General features: G+C 47.1%; 1 protein-coding gene across 1 annotated transcript in view; it reads left to right on the forward strand.

Annotated features, from left to right (window-relative positions):
• Window positions 1-22,500, forward strand: part of LOC118959025 (transcription factor COE1-like) — a gene marked incomplete at its 3' end in the record, with an annotated part of 28,990 nt that overhangs the window by 3,605 nt on the left and 2,885 nt on the right. The window contains exon 2 of the mRNA XM_036974400.1: window positions 8,918-9,035. Within this exon, the coding sequence (XP_036830295.1) occupies window positions 8,918-9,035 (118 nt within the window). The remainder of the gene's footprint in view (window positions 1-8,917; window positions 9,036-22,500) is intronic.

A 22,500-nucleotide genomic window follows, 5' to 3' on the forward strand; every position in this document is an offset into this window, starting at 1 on the left:
AGAGAGAGAGAGAGAGGGAGAGACAGAGCCAGAGAGAGAGAGAGAGCCAGAGCCAGAGCCAGAGAGAGAGAGGGAGAGACAGAGCCAGAGAGAGAGAGAGAGAGGGAAAGGGAGAGCCAGAGAGAGAGAGAGAGCGAGGGGGAGACAGAGAGATAGAGAGAGGGAGAGACAGAGCCAGAGAGAGAGAGAGAGAGAGAGAGAGAGACAGAGTCAGAGAGAGAGAGAGAGAGAGGGAGAGACAGAGCCAGAGAGAGAGAGAGAGGGAGAGACAGAGCCAGAGAGAGAGAGAGAGAGGGAGAGGGAGAGCCAGAGAGAGAGAGAGGGGGGAAGGGAGAGCCAGAGAGAGAGAGGGGGAGACAGAGAGATAGAGAGAGGGAGAGACAGAGCCAGAGAGAGAGAGAGAGAGAGAGGGAGAGGGAGAGACAGAGCCAGAGAGAGAGAGAGAGGGAGAGCCAGAGCCAGAGAGAGAGAGAGAGAGGGAGAGACAGAGAGAGAGAGAGAGAGAGAGAGAGACAGAGCCAGAGAGAGAGAAAGAGAGACAGAGCCAGAGAGAGAGAGAGAGAGGGAGAGTCAGAGCCAGAGAGAGAGAAAGAGAGACAGAGACAGAGCCAGAGAGAGAGAGAGAGAGGGAGAGCCAGAGCCAGAGAGAGAGAGAGAGAGGGAGAGAAAGAGAGAGAGAGAGGGGAATAGAAAGCTGTGAGAGATTGCCATTCAAAGACTTTCCCTCAGCAGCTGTGAGAGCAGGCCAGTTCACCACTACAACTTTAGTTCTATTCTTGTCTCCTTATAGGACCTTTTTCAACCTGATTTTCCATGCTGCTATTGTATCAGTCTGTTTGAACGACTATGGACTAACGTTTACTGATGTTTTGCATTTAAACGCAGAAAGATATGTTTTAAAAACAACTTAGGAAAATAATGCCTTGATGTCTGTAGCTATAATCGTCATTGTCACAACAAAAACAATGTATCCAATCGACAATTTTTATTTTTATAAATCATACCCAACTCAATATTCACCCATAATTCAAAACACAGAAACAAATCCCCCCCCCCCCTCCCCCCCTCCCTCCCCAAAAAAACAGCAAAACACCCTGTCTTCCACGTTGAATGGTTGATGTTGAAGAAGCCTCTCTTGGCTCTGCTCTCCATCTCTTCACCGCAGCTTTAAATAACATGTCCAGAATATATTTGACAGACTCTCCCGACCACGGTGTTCCTTAGGCAAGGTCGGGCTTTCCTGCAAGCCTCCTTTCCCCACTTACTACCCACAGCTCTGTCCCCAAATGTCGGGCCCTATTCCCTACGTAAGTGCACTACTTTTCACCAGGGTCCTGTGCACTATGTAGGGAAGAGGGTGCCATTTTGGGATGCTCGCTACCACGGCTCAGCTGGAAGCCAGTGAGAGCTCTATCCATCATCTCGATCCACGGCCAGGCTCTGAACCTGGACACAAGAATGGAGCCCTTTCACTCCTTTAAAAAAAACAGAGAGAGAGAGAAAAAAAAGAGAGAGGCGAATTCCATTAACATACCCGAGGTCAATCACTGTCAGAATGAACCTGAGAGAGAGAGAGAGAGAGAGAGAGAGAGAGAGAGAGAGAGAGAGAGAGAGAGAGAGAGCTCTGAGTGAAAACACTTACACCCATTCATTCAGGGGCCTCTCCAATCCCTTCCAACCCTCCATTGACATGCTAAAAACCCTCATTATCACATATTAAATGCGACTGTATAATTAGGATTGTTTACTAAATAGAAAAAAGGGAGAAGGACGTCTGGTTGATTCTTTCAGGAGGTTTTAGGTCATCGTCTCAGTCAGATATCCTCCTCATCCATCCCTCGAGACATCTCTAACTGTCTCTCTGAAGCCGTCACCCAAACGGCACCCTGATCCCCACGGAGTGCACTAGTTTTTAGGGTAGACTACGCTACGACGGAGGCTGCCTGACTAATGACAGGAAACATCTGATCAATATGAATGTCAACAGATCAATGTGAATATCAACAGATCAATATGAATATCAATATGAATATCAACAGATCAATATGAATATCAACATGAATATCATCAGATCAATATGAATATCAACAGATCAATATGAATATCAACATGAATATCATCAGATCAATATGAATATCAACAGATCAATATGAATATCAACAGATCAATATGAATATCAACAGATCAATATGAATATCAACAGATCAATGTGAATATCAACAGATCAATATGAATATCAACAGATCAATATGAATATCAATATGAATATCAACAGATCAATATGAATATCAACAGATCAATATGAATATCATCAGATCAATATGAAAATCAACAGATCAATATGAATATCAACATGAATATCATCAGATCAATATGAATATCAATATGAATATCAACAGATCAATATGAATATCAATATGAATATCAACAGATCAATATGAATGTCAACAGATCAATATGAATATCAACAGATCAATATGAATATCAACAGATCAATATGAATATCAATATGAATATCAACAGATCAATATGAATATCAATTTGAATATCAACAGATCAATATGAATATCAACAGATCAATATGAATATCAACAAATCAATATGAATATCAACAGATCAATATTAATATCAATATGAATATCAACAGATCAATATGAATATCAACAGATCAATATGAATATCAACAGATCAATATGAATATCAATATGGATATCAACAGATCAATATGAATATCAACAGATCAATATGAATATCAACATATCAATATGAATATCAACAAATCAATATGAATATCAACAGATCAATATGAATATCAACAGATCAATATGAATATCAACAGATCAATATGAATATCAACAGATCAATATGAATATCAACAGATCAATATGAATATCAACAGATCAATATGAATATCAACAGATCAATATGAATATCAACAAATCAATATGAATATCAACAGATCAATATGAATATCAACAGATCAATGTGAATGGTGCCTGTTATGGTGAAGAGAGGGCAGGGGGCAGTGAGGCGGGTGGCTGAGAGACTGTTAATGGCAGATAGACAACTGGACAGAGTCCCTTCCATGAGGTTCTCCTTAAAGCGCCAGAGGAACTGTAGCTAAAGCCTAGAAGATCTCGTCTCCCGGAAACCGTTTTGAGGAGGGAAAAGGACAATGCTTTCATTCATTCATCAGGGAGAGAGGAGGAGGAGGGAGAGAGGAAGAGGAGGGAGAGAGGAGGAGGAGGGAGAGAGGAGGAGGAGGGAGAGAGGAAGAGGAAGGAGAGAGGAGGAGGGAGAGAGGAAGAGGAGGGAGAGAGGAAGAGGAGGGAGAGAGGAGGAGGAGGGAGAGAGGAAGAGGAGGGAGAGAGGAGGAGGAGGGAGAGAGGAGGAGGAGGGAGAGAGGAAGAGGAAGGAGAGTGGAGGAGGAGGGAGAGAGGAAGAGGAGGGAGAGAGGAAGAGGAGGGAGAGAGGAGGAGGAGGGAGAGAGGAAGAGGAGGGAGAGAGGAGGAGGAAGGAGAGAGGAGGAGGAGGGAGAGAGAGAGGAAGAGGAGGGAGAGAGGAGGAGGAGGGAGAGAGGAGGAGGAGGGAGAGAGGTGGAGGAGGGAGAGAGGAGGAGGAGGGAGCGAGGAAGAGGAGGGAGAGAGGAGGAGGAGGGAGAGAGGAAGAGGAGGGAGAGAGGAGGAGGAGGGAGAGAGGAAGAGGAGGGAGAGAGGAGGAGGAAGGAGAGAGGAGGAGGAGGGAGAGAGAGAGGAAGAGGAGGGAGAGAGGAAGAGGAGGGAGAGAGGAAGAGGAGGGAGAGAGGAGGAGGAGGGAGAGAGGTAGAGGAGGGAGAGAGGAAGAGGAGGGAGAGAGGAGGAGGAGGGAGAGAGGAAGAGGAGGGAGAGAGGAAGAGGAGGGAGAGAGGAGGACGAGGGAGAGAGGAGGAGGAGGGAGAGAGGAGGAGGAGGGAGAGAGGAAGAGGAGGGAGAGAGGAAGAGGAGGGAGAGAGGAGGAGGAGGGAGAGAGGAGGAGGAGGGAGAGAGGAGGAGGAGGGAGAGAGGAAGAGGAGGGAGAGAGGAGGAGGAGGGAGAGAGGAGGAGGAGGGAGAGAGGAGGAGGAGGGAGAGAGGAGGAGGAGGGAGAGAGGAGGAGGAGGGAGAGAGGAAGAGGAGGGAGAGAGGAGGAGGAGGGAGAGAGGAGGAGGAGGGAGAGAGGAAGAGGAGGGAGAGAGGAGGAGGAGGGAGAGAGGAGGAGGAGGGAGAGAGGAAGAGGAGGGAGAGAGGAAGAGGAGGGAGAGAGGAGGAGGAGGGAGAGAGGAAGAGGAGAGAGAGAGGAGGAGGAGGGAGAGAGGAGGAGGAGGGAGAGAGAGAGGAAGAGGAGGGAGAGAGGAAGAGGAGAGAGAGAGGAAGAGGAGGGAGAGAGGAGGAGGAGGGAGAGAGGAAGAGGAGGGAGAGAGGAAGAGGAGGGAGAGAGGAGGAGGAGGGAGAGAGGAAGAGGAGGGAGAGAGGAAGAGGAGGGAGAGAGGAGGAGGAGGGAGAGAGGAGGAGGAGGGAGAGAGGAGGAGGAGGGAGAGAGGAAGAGGAGGGAGAGAGGAAGAGGAGGGAGAGAGGAGGAGGAAGGAGAGAGGAGGAGGAGGGAGAGAGAGAGGAAGAGGAGGGAGAGAGGAAGAGGAGGGAGAGAGGAAGAGGAGGGAGAGAGGAGTAGGAGGGAGAGAGGAAGAGGAGGGAGAGAGGAAGAGGAGGGAGAGATGAGGAGGAGGGAGAGAGGAAGAGGAGGGAGAGAGGAAGAGGAGGGAGAGAGGAGGAGGAGGGAGAGAGGAGGAGGAGGGAGAGAGGAAGAGGAGGGAGAGAGGAAGAGGAGGGAGAGAGGAGGAGGAGGGAGAGAGGAGGAGGAGGGAGAGAGGAGGAGGAGGTAGAGAGGAGGAGGAGGGAGAGAGGAAGAGGAGGGAGAGAGGAGGAGGAGGGAGAGAGGAGGAGGAGGGAGAGAGGAGGAGGAGGGAGAGAGGAAGAGGAGGGAGAGAGGAGGAGGAGGGAGAGAGGAGGAGGAGGGAGAGAGGAAGAGGAGGGAGAGAGGAAGAGGAGGGAGAGAGGAGGAGGAGGGAGAGAGGAAGAGGAGGGAGAGAGGAGGAGGAGGGAGAGAGGAGGAGGAGGGAGAGAGAGAGGAAGAGGAGGGAGAGAGGAAGAGGAGGGAGAGAGGAAGAGTAGGGAGAGAGGAGGAGGAGGGAGAGAGGAAGAGGAGGGAGAGAGGAAGAGGAGGGAGAGAGGAGGAGGAGGGAGAGAGGAAGAGGAGGGAGAGAGGAAGAGGAGGGAAAGAGGAGGAGGAGGGAGAGAGGAGGAGGAGGGAGAGAGGAGGAGGAGGGAGAGAGGAAGAGGAGGGAGAGAGGAGGAGGAGGGAGAGAGGAGGAGGAGGGAGAGAGGAGGAGGAGGGAGAGAGGAAGAGGAGGGAGAGAGGAGGAGGAGGGAGAGAGGAAGAGGAGGGAGAGAGGAAGAGGAAGGAGAGTGGAGGAGGAGGGAGAGAGGAAGAGGAGGGAGAGAGGAGGAGGAGGGAGAGAGGAGGAGGAGGGAGAGAGGAAGAGGAGGGAGAGAGGAGGAGGAGGGAGAGAGGAGGAGGAGGGAGAGAGGAAGAGGAAGGAGAGTGGAGGAGGAGGGAGAGAGGAAGAGGAGAGAGAGAGGAGGAGGAGGGAGAGAGGAGGAGGAGGGAGAGAGGAAGAGGAGGGAGAGAGGAGGAGGAGGGAGAGAGGAGGAGGAGGGAGAGAGGAGGAGGAAGGAGAGAGGTGGAGGAGGGAGAGAGGAGGAGGAAGGAGAGAGATGAGAGCAGGTAATACATACACCCACTCCAAAATGACAAACATATAGATCTTTTTATCACACTTCTAAATGCAATGTGTTGTTTTGACAAAGACAGCCATCCCTGTCATCGGAAAGGGTAATGACGTGTTTGAAGCTAAACTGGATGTGCTTTTTTATTTCCAATCTATTTTTGAGAGGACAACGTCCACACTTATATTGGAAGAGAGAGAAAACAATTAAACTGCAATGTTTATTATGAGTTAAAAGAGGCCTCTCACTGTAATGTCCTTTCTAACTACACACTGCATCACGGATAATTTTATTTCCAGAGACCTCCACACTAATGACGAAGGCACAGAAACAAGAAAAATATATCTATGTTTTTTAATGTGCTTTAAGTTTTGATTATTTTTCAAAGATAGCTATAACATTTTTTAATGTGTGTAAGTTTAGAGTCTTTTTAAAGATATCTATAATGTTTTTAACGTGTGTTAGTTTAGAGTCTTTTTAAAGATATCTATATTTTTTAACGTGTGTTAGTTTAGAGTCTTTTTAAAGATATCTATATTTTTTAATGTGTGTTAGTTTAGAGTCTTTTTAAAGAGATCTATGTTTTTTAACGTGTGTTAGTTTAGAGTCTTTTTAAAGAGATCTATATTTTTTAATGTGTGTTAGTTTAGAGTCTTTTTAAAGAGATCTATGTTTTTTAACGTGTGTTAGTTTAGATTCTTTTTAAAGAGATCTATATTTTTTAACGTGTGTTAGTTTAGAGTCTTTTTAAAGATATCTATATTTTTTAATGTGTGTTAGTTTAGAGTCTTTTTAAAGAGATCTATGTTTTTTAACGTGTGTTAGTTTAGATTCTTTTTAAAGAGATCTATATTTTTTAACGTGTGTTAGTTTAGAGTCTTTTTAAAGATATCTATATTTTTTAATGTGTGTTAGTTTAGAGTCTTTTTAAAGATATCTATAATGTTTTTAATGTGTGTTAGTTTAGAGTCTTTTTAAAGAGATCTATGTTTTTAACGTGCGTTAGTTCATATTATAGTCTTTCTTTATTCCACTGTGAGAGCAGACGACCGACCACACACAGGAAGTTAAAAAAACAAGAAAGACATTTGTAAGAAAGCTGTGACGCGTGTTCGTTTTAATAAAGAGGCTTCTTTTAATGTAACTAGTTGTTTACTCATAGACAGGTCTGCTTCAGGGAAGCACATAAACACGTATACTGTAAATACTCAGCTACAGCCAGGACATTAATGATGGGAGCAAAGCCAGTCAACGACACTGTTGGGAAGTAGTAATGTAACGACTCTGATTTTGGTTTTAGCTACTTCGAGGTGCGAAGACAGACTCCTTCCTCTGATTGGTGTGCCGGAACGTATTGTGTTAATACCATGAAACCTACAGGGACGTTGTACCCACCACGAAAACTTAAAGAAGACAGAGAGAGGGAGATGGGAGGGGGGAGAGGGAGAGAGAGGGAGAGAGGGAGAGGGAGAAAGGGAGAGATAGGGAGAGAGGGAGAGGGAGAGGGAGAGGGAGAGAGAGGGAGAGATAGGGAGAGAGGGAGAGATAGGGAGAGAGAGGGGGAGAGGGAGAGAGAGGGAGAGAGGGAGAGGGAGAGATAGGGAGAGGGAGAGAGAGAGGGAGAGGGAGAGAGAGAGAGAGAGAGAGAGAGAGAGAGAGAGAGAGAGAGAGAGAGAAACTGCCTTTTCCCTTAACCGTTTCTTAGGAACAGAAACAATACAGTGGCTGAGTCATCTTTCTAAGGCCCCTGGGTGATCCCCTGTCCAACTAGACTACAGTACAGTGGCTGAGTCATCTTTCTAAGGCCCCTGGGTGATCCCCTGTCCAACTAGACTACAGTACAGTGGCTGAGTCATCTTTCTAAGGACCCTGGGTGATCCCCTGTCCAACTAGACTACAGTACAGTGGCTGAGTCATCTTTCTAAGGCCCCTGGGTGATCCCCTGTCCAACTAGACTACAGTACAGTGGCTGAGTCATCTTTCTAAGGCCCCTGGGTGATCCCCTGTCCAACTAGACTACAGTACAGTGGCTGAGTCATCTTTCTGAGGCCCCTGGGTGATCCCCTGTCCAACTTACTGTGGTCAGGTCAGGTCAGGTCAGGTCAGGTCAGGTCGTCCCTGACTGGTTACGTACATTTCCTTACATTTGCTGTGTCTTGAACACAACCCTGTATATTACTGTAGACCTGAGACAGACCTTCCTCCCATGGCTGTGTCATGAACACAACCCTGTATATTACTGTAGACCTGAGACAGGCCTTCCTCCCATGGCTGTGTCATGAACACAACCCTGTATATTACTGTAGACCTGAGACAGACCTTCCTCCCATGGCTGTGTCATGAACACAACCCTGTATATTACTGTAGACCTGAGACAGGCCTTCCTCCCATGGCTGTGTCATGAACACAACCCTGTATATTACTGTAGACCTGAGACAGACCTTCCTCCCATGGCTGTGTCATGAACAAAACCCTGTATATTACTGTAGACCTGAGACAGACCTTCCTCCCATGGCTGTGTCTTGAACACAACCCTGTATATTACTGTAGACCTGAGACAGGCCTTCCTCCCATGGCTGTGTCATGAACACAACCCTGTATATTACTGTAGACCTGAGACAGGCCTTCCTCCCATGGCTGTGTCATGAACACAAACCTGTATATTACTGTAGACCTGAGACAGGCCTTCCTCCCATGGCTGTGTCATGAACACAACCCTGTATATTACTGTAGACCTGAGACATAACCTTCCTCCCATTGGCCTTGTGTGGATGCTCAGCTATTCCTGTTGCTACTGGCCAGTGGTATAGCATGCAGTGTTATAACAGAAAGACTGAACGTCCCATAGTGATGTCATGAACCCATAGTAGTGCAGCTAGTCTGTTGTGTTGGAGGCCATATGGAATGGAAACCCAAGTGTTTAAAAAAAACTCCAGCAAAGTCTAGGGGTTTCTTCTCCTTCGAGTTGGTGTCAGCTCAGTTGTCACTAGTTTACATTGTCACAAAGCACTTTGTGTTAACAGTGTGGCAGCAATGGGCCGACATGACCTGTCTCCTGACACAGATACATAGACAGACTGTTTTAATGACTGGCTCCCCCTTTCACTCCTGTTGCAGGTTGTTGTATCAACAACGGTCAACGTGGACGGTCACGTCCTGGCGGTCTCAGATAACATGTTTGTCCATAACAACTCCAAGCACGGCAGAAGGGCTCGACGTCTAGACCCTTCTGAAGGTACGGACCCTCCTTATCTCTATCATGGTAGGCACATTCTACATGACTTTTATTTTGAAATGCTCTCTAGTTTCCCTACGAGCACATTCTACATGACTTTTATTTTGAAATGCTCTCTAGTTTCCCTACGAGCACATTCTACATGACTTTTATTTTGAAATGCTCTCTAGTTTCCCTACGAGCACATTATATTTTACTTTTTTTTTAAATGCTCTCTAGTTTCCCTACGAGCACATTATACATTACTTTTATTTTGAAATACCCTCTAGTTTCCCTATGAGCACATTCTACATGACTTTTATTTTGAAATACCCTCTAGTTTCCCTATGAGCACATTCTACAAGACTTTTATGTTGAAATACCCTCTAGTTTCCCTACGGGCACATTCTAAATGACTTTTATGTTGAAATACCCTCTAGTTTCCCTACGAGCACATTCTACAATACTTTTATTTTGAAATACCCTCTAGTTTCCCTATGAGCACATTCTACAATACTTTTATTTTGAAATACCCTCTAGTTTCCCTATGAGCACATTCTACATGACTTTTATGTTGAAATACCCTCTAGTTTCCCTATGAGCACATTCTACAAGACTTTTATTTTGAAATACCCTCTAGTTTCCCTATGAGCACATTCTAAATGACTTTTATTTTGAAATATTTTCTAGTTTCCCTATGAGCACAAGACCTTGAATAGATGTTGAAAAGACTTATCTTCATTGTCATGTGGTCGCGGGGGGTTAGTTCTTTAGTTCCATCTCTCTTTCCTCATGTAGCTTGTCATCTTTAGCTCCTTTGGTAGCTGCTGAGATAAAGAGCCTTCTGGTGTAGTTCCTTCAGATCACATCTGTCCCTTTCTGGCTTCACAACGTACTTCTCTAATTCTCCATCACCTCATTGTATTTCACTGGTCAATGTCATAAACACATGTATGTAATATTTATAATTATTATAATTATACTTATTATTATTATTATTATTGCTCTGTGTGAAATATGTAGTGATCTCTATTCACACATGTTTTCAATAGGGCTCTTGCTCAATGGCTTTCTAAAATAAACTTCAAATCTGCAATTGATTTGTGGTGAGATCAGGTTGTTGTTACTGGGTTCTGTAGTGTGAGGTCAGGTTGTTACTGGGTTCTGTAGTGTGGGGTCAGGTTGTTGTTACTGGGTTCTGTAGTGTGAGGTCAGGTTGTTGTTACTGGGTTCTGTAGTGTGGGGTCAGGTTGTTACTGGGTTCTGTAGTGTGAGGTCAGGTTGTTACTGGGTTCTGTAGTGTGAGGTCAGGTTGTTGTTACTGGGTTCTGTAGTGTGAGGTCAAGTTGTTGTTACTGGGTTATGTAGTGTGAGGTCAGGTTGTTACTGGGTTCTGTAGTGTGAGGTCAGGTTGTTACTGGGATCTGTAGTGTGGGGTCAGGTTGTTGTTACTGGGTTCTGTAGTGTGAGGTCAGGTTGTTACTGGGTTCTGTAGTGTGAGGTCAGGTTGTTACTGGGTTCTGTAGTGTGGGGTCAGGTTGTTGTCACTTGGTTCTGTAGTGTGAGGTCAGGTTGTTACTGGGTTCTGTAGTGTGAGGTCAGGTTGTTACTGGGTTCTGTAGTGTGAGATCGGGTTGTTACTGGGTTCTGTAGTGTGAGGTCAGGTTGTTACTGGGTTCTGTAGTGTGAGGTCAGGTTGTTGTTACTGGGTTCTGTAGTGTGAGGTCAGGTTGTTACTGGGTTCTGTAGTGTGAGGTCAGGTTGTTACTGGGTTCTGTAGTGTGGGGTCAGGTTGTTGTCACTTGGTTCTGTAGTGTGAGGTCAGGTTGTTACTGGGTTCTGTAGTGTGAGGTCAGGTTGTTACTGGGTTCTGTAGTGTGAGATCGGGTTGTTACTGGGTTCTGTAGTGTGGGGTCAGGTTGTTGTTACTGGATTCTGTAGTGTGAGGTCAGGTTGTTACTGGGTTCTGTAGTGTGAGGTCAGGTTGTTACTGGGTTCTGTAGTGTGAGGTCAGGTTGTTGTTTCTGGGTTCTGTAGTGTGAGGTCAGGTTGTTACTGGGTTCTGTATTGTGGTGTCAGGTTGTTACTGGGTTCTGTAGTGTGGGGTCAGGTTGTTACTGGGTTCTGTAGTGTGAGGTCAGGTTGTTACTGGGATCTGTAGTGTGGGGTCAGGTTGTTACTGGGTTCTGTAGTGTGAGGTCAGGTTGTTACTGGGATCTGTAGTGTGGGGTCAGGTTGTTACTGGGATCTGTAGTGTGGGGTCAGGTTGTTACTGGGTTCTGTAGTGTGAGGTCAGGTTGTTACTGGGTTCTGTAGTGTGGGGTCAGGTTGTTACTGGGTTCTGTAGTGTGGGGTCAGGTTGTTACTGGGTTCTGTAGTGTGAGGTCAGGTTGTTACTGGGATCTGTAGTGTGGGGTCAGGTTGTTACTGGGTTCTGTAGTGTGGGGTCAGGTTGTTACTGGGTTCTGTAGTGTGAGGTCAGGTTGTTACTGGGATCTGTAGTGTGGGGTCAGGTTGTTACTGGGTTCTGTAGTGTGAGGTCAGGTTGTTGTTACTGGGATCTGTAGCTAGATCCTTATAAAAGCACTACTGTGGTGTCGTACTCATCAATGAGGAAACCAGCACATCAGAAGACTGACTGATTGGCTGCTCTGCAGAGAAAAAGGGAAAAAAAAGAGAGAAAAATAAATTCGGAGCAGCAAAGTCTGGGAAACATAAATGCAGGAAGGACAGAGTTCAACCTTCTGACCTTCCTGTTGGTCTCGGTTCAGTTCAAACACTCTGGGAAACGGGATCTTGTCAAACGCGTATTAGCTAGTTATCAGTGGCAAGTACAAGTGTCTGGGTATGTATAGTATGATGCTACCCAAACCTGTAACAGCACGAGGGTGTTGTTGTCTTAATTAGGCAGGGATTATCATAACACAATTGTTTTAATAATGCAACAGGAGAGGCGAAGCAAAGGCGTTATATCAATGAAATGCACTATATCAACCCCCAGAACTCTGCAGGGGAAGGAAATGACTAGGTTCTTTACTAATGACAAAACGGGCAGAGAAAGACAATCTAATAATTGATGGTTAGCCCTAAGCTGTGAAGTCGTTACCGCCTGTGACGTATTGTTTGTCTCCCTCTCTCTCTCTCTCTCCGTATCCACGGAGCAACCAGCTTTAATTAGGGGAGCAATTAAAGAGGTTGAGTCCCCCCCCCCACACTCTACCGTGGGTCTCCCCCTGTCTGAGGGGGTCCTGCGGGACAGGGGAACTGGCGTCTGCACAGCCTACTCACCCAACCCAACAACTAGATCAACCCACCCAACAACCACTGAATCATCTCATCTCATCAAAAAGCCCAGTGTGCAGCAGAGCTCCTGTCCTTATGAATCTAGATCTGTACTGGTGGTTTTCAGATGATCCGTCTCCTGATCTGGAGTGTATCTCCTCCACCTTCCCGTTATTAAGTGAAGACCACACAGATCTATGAAGTGTGTGTGGATTGTGTTAGAGGGCAGACGTGGCTGGGTTAGAATGGAACATTTCATGACGAAACATACTGTATCTAACATTTGAAACGCAGTCTCATATCACAGTCAAATCTCAGATTACTGATATTTTATTGTCTACCCATTTTAGAGAGACAGACAGACAGACAGACAGACAGACAGACAGACAGACAGACAGACAGACAGACAGACAGACAGACAGACAGACAGACAGACAGACAGACAGACAGTCCTAATGTATAGTCCATGTTAACTATGCTGTAGATTGGCTACAAAGTCTGTACAGGAATACCTATTAACTCTGTTTATCTGCAATTCTGGCTCCCTAATACAACCTATTATCTAAGTTTCAAACACCAGCTGGATATAATGTATTCCAGTTGATGGTATAGTAATTCCCCCCCCCCGCCCCCCTCCCTTACTCTCTCACCTCCACGTGTTCCTCAGTTCATAAAAGAGCCTGTAGTCGTCAGTAAGGGGTGTGTAAAGAGCGACTCAGCGACCCTCGTCTGTGTCTACGCTATACCGTGTGTGTATGTGTGTGTGTGTCGTACACAGCGACCCCGGCTCTCTCCTCGAGGCCCTGCAGCGTGGATCTGATTTGCATGCCAAGTGGCTGTAACGCTGTTAGGTTGATGCAATAAAGACAAACGGATCCAGGCTGCAAGGCTTTAGCCAGTAAAGAGGAGCAGATGGCCCTAGGAGAGGTAAAAAAAGGTATAATCCCATCAGCAGCAGTATCAACCTGCCATCTGGAGACCACCGGCACAATTACAAGACATTTTTAGCAGGCAGAACAAAGGAAGTCCTCAGTACGTACAGCACAGCAGGCAAGATGAGACCTGTTGGTGTGTCTCAATACTGGAGGGATGAGGAGGAAGGTGACTAAGTCTGTGTCCCAAAATGACACCCTATTTTCATATGAAGGGCACTACTACTACCCCATTGGCCCTGGTCAAAAGTAGGGCGCTACATAGTGCCGTTTGGGATGTACGCTAACACGGTGCCATGTTGCCTTGGAGAGAGGAGTGCTGATTAGAGCTTCACACTGAGAGGCAGGAGCTGAACGCAGAGAGAGAAGTACGAACCCAAACGCCTCTGTTCAGTAAACCAAACACCGGGGGACGTGGGGAGGTGAGCCGGGAGGCCTGGTAGGTTGTGGGTAGTCAACACCAGACACAGTGGGGAGGTGGGGAGGTGAGCTGGGAGGCCTGGTAGGTTGTGGGTAGTCAGCACCAGACACAGCAGGATGTGGGGATGTGAGCCAGGAGGCCTGGTAGGTTGTGGGTAGTCAGCACCAGACACAGGGGGATGTGGGGAGGTGAGCTGGGAGGCCTGGTAGGTTGTGGGTAGTCAGCACCAGACACAGGGGGACGTGGGGAGGTGAGCTGGGAGGCCTGGTAGGTTGTGGGTAGTCAACACCAGACACAGTGGTGAGGTGAGCCGGGAGGCCTGGTAGGTTGTGGGTAGTCAACTCCAGACACAAGGGGGCGTGGGGATGTGAGCCAGGAGGCCTGGTAGGTTGTGGGTAGTCAACACCAGACACAGTGGGGAGGTGGGGAGGTGAGCTGGGAGGCCTGGTAGGTTGTGGGTAGTCAGCACCAGACACAGGGGGACGTGGGGAGGTGAGCCAGGAGGCCTGGTAGGTTGTGGGTAGTCAGCACCAGACACAGTGGGGAGGTGGGGAGGTGAGCTGGGAGGCCTGGTAGGTTGTGGGTAGTCAGCACCAGACACAGGGGGATGTGGGGAGGTGAGCTGGGAGGCCTCGTAGGTTGTGGGTAGTCAGCACCAGACACAGGGGGACGTGGGGAGGTGAGCCAGGAGGCCTGGTAGGTTGTGGGTAGTCAGCACCAGACACAGGGGGATGTGGGGAGGTGACCTGGGAGGCCTGGTAGGTTGTGGGTAGTCAACACCAGACACAGTGGGGAGGTGGGGAGGTGAGCCGGGAGGCCTGGTAGGTTGTGGGTAGTCAACTCCAGACACAAGGGGGCGTGGGGAGGTGAGCTGGGAGGCCTGGTAGGTTGTGGGTAGTCAGCACCAGACATAGGGGGGGCGTGGGGATGTGAGCCAGGAGGCCTTGTAGGTTGTGGGTAGTCAACACCAGACACAGTGGGGAGGTGGGGAGGTGAGCTGGGAGGCCTGGTAGGTTGTGGGTAGTCAGCACCAGACACAGGTGGACGTGGGGAGGTGAGCCAGGAGGCCTGGCAGGTTGTGGGTAGTCAACACCAGACACAGGGGGACGTGGAGAGGTGAGCTGGGAGGCCTGGTAGGTTGTGGGTAGTCAACACCAGACACAGTGGGGAGGTGGGGAGGTGAGCCGGGAGGCCTGGTAGGTTGTGGGTAGTTGGTAGTCAGTACCAAATATTTCTCTCCGCTCTCTCTCTTCCTCTCTTGGCTCCTTGTTGACTGTCCACTTGAAGCACATCAAAGCCAGAGATTCGTTGGAGTGTGACAATTGATGTTGAGATTAGACACATGCAGGCGCCGAACCGCTTCCAGAAGACTTGGCGTTAGGAGAAAAATCAGAAGAGAGCTGGCAAGCAGGGAGGAAGTGATGTGTTAGTCGTTAGCTAGTCGTTAGCTAGACGTTAGCTAGACGTTAGCTAGAGGTTAGCTAGAGGTTAGCTAGTCGTTAGCTAGACGTTAGCTAGTCGTTAGCTAGACGTTAGCTAGTCGTTAGTTAGTCGTTAGCTAGTCGTTAGCTAGTCGTTAGTTAGTCGTTAGCTAGTCGTTAGTTAGTCGTTAGCTAGTCGTTAGCTAGTCGTTAGTTAGTCGTTAGCTAGTGAACAATACAATAAATTATCCCATAACTGACATAAAAATGTAGAGGAAAACATTTGATGAATATTGTTTAATATATTATATACTAAATATAGGTCCTTTATGATTTTTAAATAATATTTACAAAATTAAAAAAACAATCCGACTACTTAGAATAAGTTGTACCTAGCCTGGTACTCCTGTGTGTTGGGTGATCTTGGCTCCAGAACAGCCTACCTAGCCTGGTATCCCTGTATGTTGGGTGATCTTGGCTCCAGAACAGCCTACCTAGCCTGGTATCCCTGTAAGTTGGGTGATCTTGGCATCAGAACAGCCTACCTAGCCTGGTATCCCTGTATGTTGGGTGATCTTGGCTCCAGAACAGCCTACCTAGCCTGGTACTCCTGTATGTTGGGTGAACTTGGCATCAGAACAGCCTGCCTAGCCTGGTATTCCTGTATGTTGGGTGGCCTTGGCTCCAGAACAGCCTAACTAGCCTGGTACTCCTGTATGTTGGGTGGACTTGGCTCCAGAACAGCCTACCTAGCCTGGTATCCCTGTATGTTGGGTGAACTTGGCATCAGAACAGCCTACCTAGCTTGGTATCCCTGTATGTTGGGTGAACTTGGCATCAGAACAGCCTACCTAGCCTGGTATCCCTGTATGTTGGGTGATCTTGGCATCAGAACAGCCTACCTAGCCTGGTATCCCTGTATGTTGGGTGATCTTGGCATCAGAACAGCCTACCTAGCCTGGTATCCCTGTATGTTGGGTGAACTTGGATTCAGAACATCCTTCACCAGACTGGTCCTGTTCCAGCCCGTCCGTCTCTCTCTCGCTGGCTGACTGCGTACGTCTGCTCTCTCCAATTTCCATCATCTGCTTGAGGGCATTGTGCACGTATATCATTAGATGGCTAACGCTGTCTGTGTAATTTGGTTCGCCATGCTCCCCATTGAACACATGTCCCCCCCTTCTATATGTGCATTGAAAATGTATGCTAATCACGGGCAGAATGGAGGTGGCTCATGCACGGCTCGGTTTAGAGCAACCCCGGCCCCCCCAGCCTCGGCCCCCGTCTCTCCCGTCTCCACGCTAGGCACCAACGGGGGAAGCATTGCGAAATTCGAGTCGGTGTGTGTGTGTGTGTGGCTGTCTGAAGCCCCAGCTGCCAGCCAGCTCCTCTTGTGCCTCTGCTCTGCCCAGTCCACCCCCCACCCCCATCCCCACCCAGCCTCTTCTCCGTAACCCCCCCACCTGCCTCCCTTCAGCCCCCCAACAACCCCCCACCACAACCTACCCTTCCTTCCTTCTGTCCGTCCGTCCACCCCTCCTTCCCTCCCTCCCTCTCACCTACAGACAGTAAATTTGTTTACTGTAATTTTTGGTGAATTATTTGCTATAATTGGCTTCGCTGATGAAGGTCAGTCCCTTTGAGGAGTCTTGTCTGTCTTTAGAGAGTTGATGCTTTTTCAAACGCTCCTGCCTGCAATTAAGAAAAGCAAATGTCACTCGCAAGCCTCAGAAATGAAAATTTGTATGAACTTATTAGCATGGAGTCAACAGTGCCAGTTAAGGGCAGCCCTCCCTCCCTCCCTCCCTCCCTCCCTCCCTCCCTCCCTCCCTCCCTCCCTCCCTCCCTCCCTCCCTCCCTCCCTCCCTCCCTCCCTCCCTCCCTCCCTCTCTCTCTCTCTCTCTCTCTCTGCCTCCCTCCCCTCCCTCTCTCTCTCTCTCTCTCTCTCTCTCTCTCTCTCTCTCTCTCTCTCTCTCTATGCCTCCCTCGCCTCCCTCCCTCCCCCCTCCGCCCTCCTTCCCACCATCTCTCTCTCCCTCCCTCCCTCCCTCCCTCCCTCCCTCCCTCCCTCCCTCCCTCCCTCCCTCCCTCCCTCCCTCCCTCCCTCCCTCCCTCCCGTGGCGGTGTGTGTGTGTGTGTGTGCTGTGGGCTCATGGCCCCTCTGCTACACAGGGAGATGCTCGTGGAATGAGCAAATACAACCTCGGCTGGTCCAACATTAAAGCAAACAAAGACTGGGGCCTTGTCTGGAGTGTAGAACACAACAATACCTAATGGTGATTAACCTGGCTGGCTGGCAGAGAGCTAGCTGAGGGAAAGAGAGGGGGAAATCAATGCATGATGGCGATGATTATATCGTCTCATTATTGATCATATGTACGCCTTATAATTATAACCCATTGTTATTTTATCAGTATTTTATCATTTATATTTTTATTAATAACAGATATATTTAAAAAAAAAAAATTCACATATTTGTTTTTAACATACATTAGTTTTTGTGCTGTTTTTATATAAACTGAATTGCAATGATTGAAAGATTGGTGTTACTGTGGTAGCTATTATAAACTCAGACATCTTAGTTATAACAACGATGTCACAGTGGTACAGGATGAAAGCGGGTATAAACTCAGACATCTTAGCTATAACAACGATGTTACAGTGGTACAGGATGATAGCTATTATAAACTCAGACATCTTAGCTATAACAAGGATGTTACAGTGGTACAGGATGAAAGCTGGTATAAACTCAGACATCTTAGCTATAACAACGATGTTACAGTGGTACAGGATGATAGCTATTATAAACTCAGACATCTTAGTTATAACAACGATGTTACAGTGGTACAGGATGATAGCTATTATAAACTCAGACATCTTAGCTATAACAACGATGTTACAGTGGTACAGGATGAAAGCGGGTATAAACTCAGACATCTTAGCTATAACAACGATGTTACAGTGGTACAGGATGATAGCTATTATAAACTCAGACATCTTAGCTATAACAACGATGTTACAGTGGTACAGGATGATAGCTATTATAAACTCAGACACCTTAGCTATAACAACGATGTTACAGTGGTACAGGATGATAGCGGGTATAAACAACAGACACCTTAGGTACAACTACCCCAATTACACTAAAAGGTACTACAGATGACAAAAACATCCTTTTGTGAATTATTTACAAGGCTTTGTGGCTTTACAGTTCTAAGCACCTTTCCATTGTCTCTCCTTCTATCCCCGGTCAACAACAATAAGAGAGATGGACAGATTAAATAAATAAATAAACCTTTAAAATGAAGGAGCAGTAAATGTAGAGGGTGGAGGAGTGAGAGTGGGGGAGGAAATCCATTACTGTTAGTCACCTCCCTCCCACTGACCGTTTAGCAACAGGAAATAGAGCAGGAGAACTGAGGAGCGTCAAATAAACAGACAGAGTGTACACCTTTAGGTATCTAGTCTCTTTGTCACAGAATCTGCATTCCATAATGCTCATCGAAGCAGGGGCCAGAGGAAGTCTGGGTGTTGAAGAAGGTGTGATAAAAGAGAGAGAGAGAACTCTGTCCCTGACTGTTTGTCTCAGTGATGGCTACTGAGGCTACTGATATTTTTTTAAATATTAACTACCAGTCAAAAGTTTTAGAACACCTACTTGATTCAATTAAAAAAATATATATATTTAAATTTATTTTTTAAACTATTTTCTACATTGTAGAATAATAGTGAAGACATCGATAAAATAACACATGTATTAACCCAAAAAAGTGTTAAACAAATCAAAATAGATTTTATCATCGAAATTCTTCAAATAGCCACCCTTTGCCTTGATTACAGCTTTGCACAGTCTTGGCATTCTCTCAACCAGCTTTATTAGATAGTCACCTGGAATGCATTGCAATTAACAGGTGTGCCTTCTTAAAAGTTAATTTGTGGAATTTCTTTCCTTCTTAATGTGTTTCAGCCAATCAGTTGTGTTGTAACAAGGGGGGGGGGGGGGGGGGGACCTTGTCGCACCTTGACTACTGTTCAGTCGTTTGGTCAGGTGCCACAAAAAAAGGACTTAGGAAAATTGCAATTGGCTCAGAACAGGGCAGCTCAGCTGGCCCTTGGATGTACACAGAGAGCTGGCATTAATAATATTCTTGTCAATCTCTCATGGCTCAAAGTGGAGGAGAGATTGACTTCATCACTACTTGTATTTATGAGAGGTATTGACATGTTGAATGCACCGAGCTGTCTGTTTGAACTACTGGCACACAGCTCGGACACCCATGCATACCCCACAAGACATGCCACAAGAGGTTTATTCACAGTCCCCAAGTCCAGAACAGACTATGGGAGGTGCACAGTACTACATAGAGCCATGACTACATGGTGCTCTATTCCACATCAGGTAACTGATTCAGCTGTACAATTAGATTTAAAAAACAGACAAAAAAACCTTATGGAACAGCGGGGACTGTGAAGCACCACACACACACACACACACACACACACACACACACACACACACACACACACACACACACACACACACACACACACACACACACACACACACACACACACAATAGCATACGCACTACACACATATGTACACATGGGTTTTGTACTGTATATATCTGGTGGAGTAGGGGCCTGAGGGCACACGGTCTGTGAATGTATTGTGATGTTTTTTAAATGGTATAAACTGCCTTAATTTCGCTGGACCCCAGGAAGAGTAGCTGCTGTCTTGGCAGCAGCTAATGGGGATCCATAATAAACCCCAGGAAGAGTAGCTGCTGCCTTGGCAGGAACTAATGGGGATCCGTAATAAACCCCAGGAAGAGTAGCTGCTGTCTTGGCGGGAACTAATGGGGATCCATAATAAACCCCAGGAAGAGTAGCTGCTGCCTTGGCAGGAACTAATGAGGATCCATAATAAACCCCAGGAAGAGTAGCTGCTGCCTTGGCAGGAACTAATGGGGATCCATAATAAACCCCAGGAAGAGTAGCTGCTGCCTTGACAGGAACTAATGGGGATCCATAATAAACCCCAGGAAGAGTAGCTGCTGCCTTGAGGAACTAATGGGGATCCATAATAAACCCCAGGAAGAGTAGCTGCTATCTTGGCGGGAACTAATGGGGATCCATAATAAACCCCAGGAAGAGTAGCTGCTGCCTTGGCAGGAACTAATGGGGATCCATAATAAACCCCAGGAAGAGTAGCTGCTGTCTTGGCGGGAACTAATGGGGATCCATAATAAACCCCAGGAAGAGTAGCTGCTGCCTTGGCAGGAACTAATGAGGATCCATAATAAACCCCAGGAAGAGTAGCTGCTGCCTTGGCAGGAACTAATGGGGATCCATAATAAACCCCAGGAAGAGTAGCTGCTGCCTTGACAGGAACTAATGGGGATCCATAATAAACCCCAGGAAGAGTAGCTGCTGCCTTGGCAGGAACTAATGGAGATCCATAATAAACCCCAGGAAGAGTAGCTGCTGCCTTGGCAGGAACTAATGGGGATCCATAATAATCCCCAGGAAGAGTAGCTGCTGTCTTGACAGGAACTAATGGGGATCCATAATAAACCCCAGGAAGAGTAGCTGCTGCCTTGGCAGGAACTAATGGGGATCCATAATAAACCCCAGGAAGAGTAGCTGCTGCCTTGGCAGGAACTAATGGGGATCCATAATAAACCCCAGGAAGAGTAGCTGCTGCCTTGGCAGGAACTAATGGAGATCCATAATAAACCCCAGGAAGAGTAGCTGCTGCCTTGGCAGGAACTAATGGGGATCCATAATAAACCCCAGGAAGAGTAGCTGCTGCCTTGGCAGGAACTAATGGAGATCCATAATAAACCCCAGGAAGAGTAGCTGCTGTCTTGGCAGGAACTAATGGGGATCCATAATAAACCCCAGGAAGAGTAGCTGCTGCCTTGAAAGGAACTAATGGGGATCCATAATAAACCCCAGGAAGAGTAGCTGCTGCCTTGGCAGGAACTAATGGGGATCCATAATAAACCCCAGGAAGAGTAGCTGCTGCCTTGACAGGAACTAATGGAGATCCATAATAAACCCCAGGAAGAGTAGCTGCTGTCTTGGCAGGAACTAATGGGGATCCATAATAAACCCCAGGAAGAGTAGCTGCTGCCTTGGCAGGAACTGATGGGGATCCATAATAAACCCCAGGAAGAGTAGCTGCTGCCTTGGCAGGAACTAATGGGGATCCATAATAAACCCCAGGAAGAGTAGCTGCTGCCTATGCAGGAACTAATGGGGATCCATAATAAACCCCAGGAAGAGTAGCTGCTGCCTTGGCAGGAACTAATGGGGATCCATAATGAATTCAAATACAAAAGTCAGTCAATACAGAACATTTCAAGAACTTTCAAAGTTTCTTCATGTGTAGTCGCAAAACCCATCGAACGCTATTATGAAACTGTCTCTCACGAGGACCGCCACAGGAAAGGAAGACCCAGAGTGACCTGTCTCTCATGAGGACCGCCCCAGAAATGAAGACCCAGAGTGACCTGTCTCTCATGAGGACCGCCACAGGAAAGGAAGACCCAGAGTGACCTCTGCTGCAAAGGATAAGTTCACTAGAGTTAACTGGCTCTCACGAGGACCACCACAGGAAATGAAGACCCAGGTTTACCTCTGCTGCAAAGGATAAGTTCATTAGAGTTAACTGGCTCTCACGAGGACCACCACAGGAAATGAAGACCCAGGTTTACCTCTGCTGCAAAGGATAAGTTCATTAGAGTTAACTGGCTCTCATGAGGACCGCCACAGGAAAGGAAGACCCAGACTTATCTCTGCTGCAAAGGATAAGTTCATTAGAGTTAACTGGCTCTCACGAGGACCGCCCCAGAAATGAAGACCCAGAGTGACCTCTGCTGCAAAGGATAAGTTCATTAGAGTTACCAGCCTCAGAAATTGCAGCCCAACTAAAACACTTCACAGAGTTCATGTAACAGACACATCTCAACATCAGTTGTTCAGAGGAGACTGTGTAAATTGCTACAAAGAAACCACTACTAAAGGACACCAATAATAAGAAGAGACTTGCTTGGGCCAAGAAACACAAGCAATGGGCATTAGACTGGTCAAAAGTTGTCCTTTGGTCTGGAGTCCAAATTGGAGATTTTTGGTTCCAACCGCTGTGTCTTTGTGAGACACGGTGTGGGTGAACGGATGATCTCCACATGTGTATTTTCCACCGTAAAGCATGGAGGAGGAGGTGTTATGGTGTGGGGGTGACACTGTCTGTGACACTGTCTGTGATTTATTTAGAATTCAAGCCACACTTAACCAGCATGGCTACCACAGCATTCTGCAGCGATACGCCATCCCATCTGGTTTGGGCTTAGTGGGACTATCATTTGTTTTTCAACAGGATAATGACCCAACACACCTCCAGACTATGTAAGGGCTATTTGACC

The sequence above is a fragment of the Oncorhynchus mykiss genome, unplaced genomic scaffold (genome assembly GCF_013265735.2).
Source record: "Oncorhynchus mykiss isolate Arlee unplaced genomic scaffold, USDA_OmykA_1.1 un_scaffold_525, whole genome shotgun sequence".
Taxonomy (NCBI): Eukaryota; Metazoa; Chordata; class Actinopteri; order Salmoniformes; family Salmonidae; genus Oncorhynchus; species Oncorhynchus mykiss.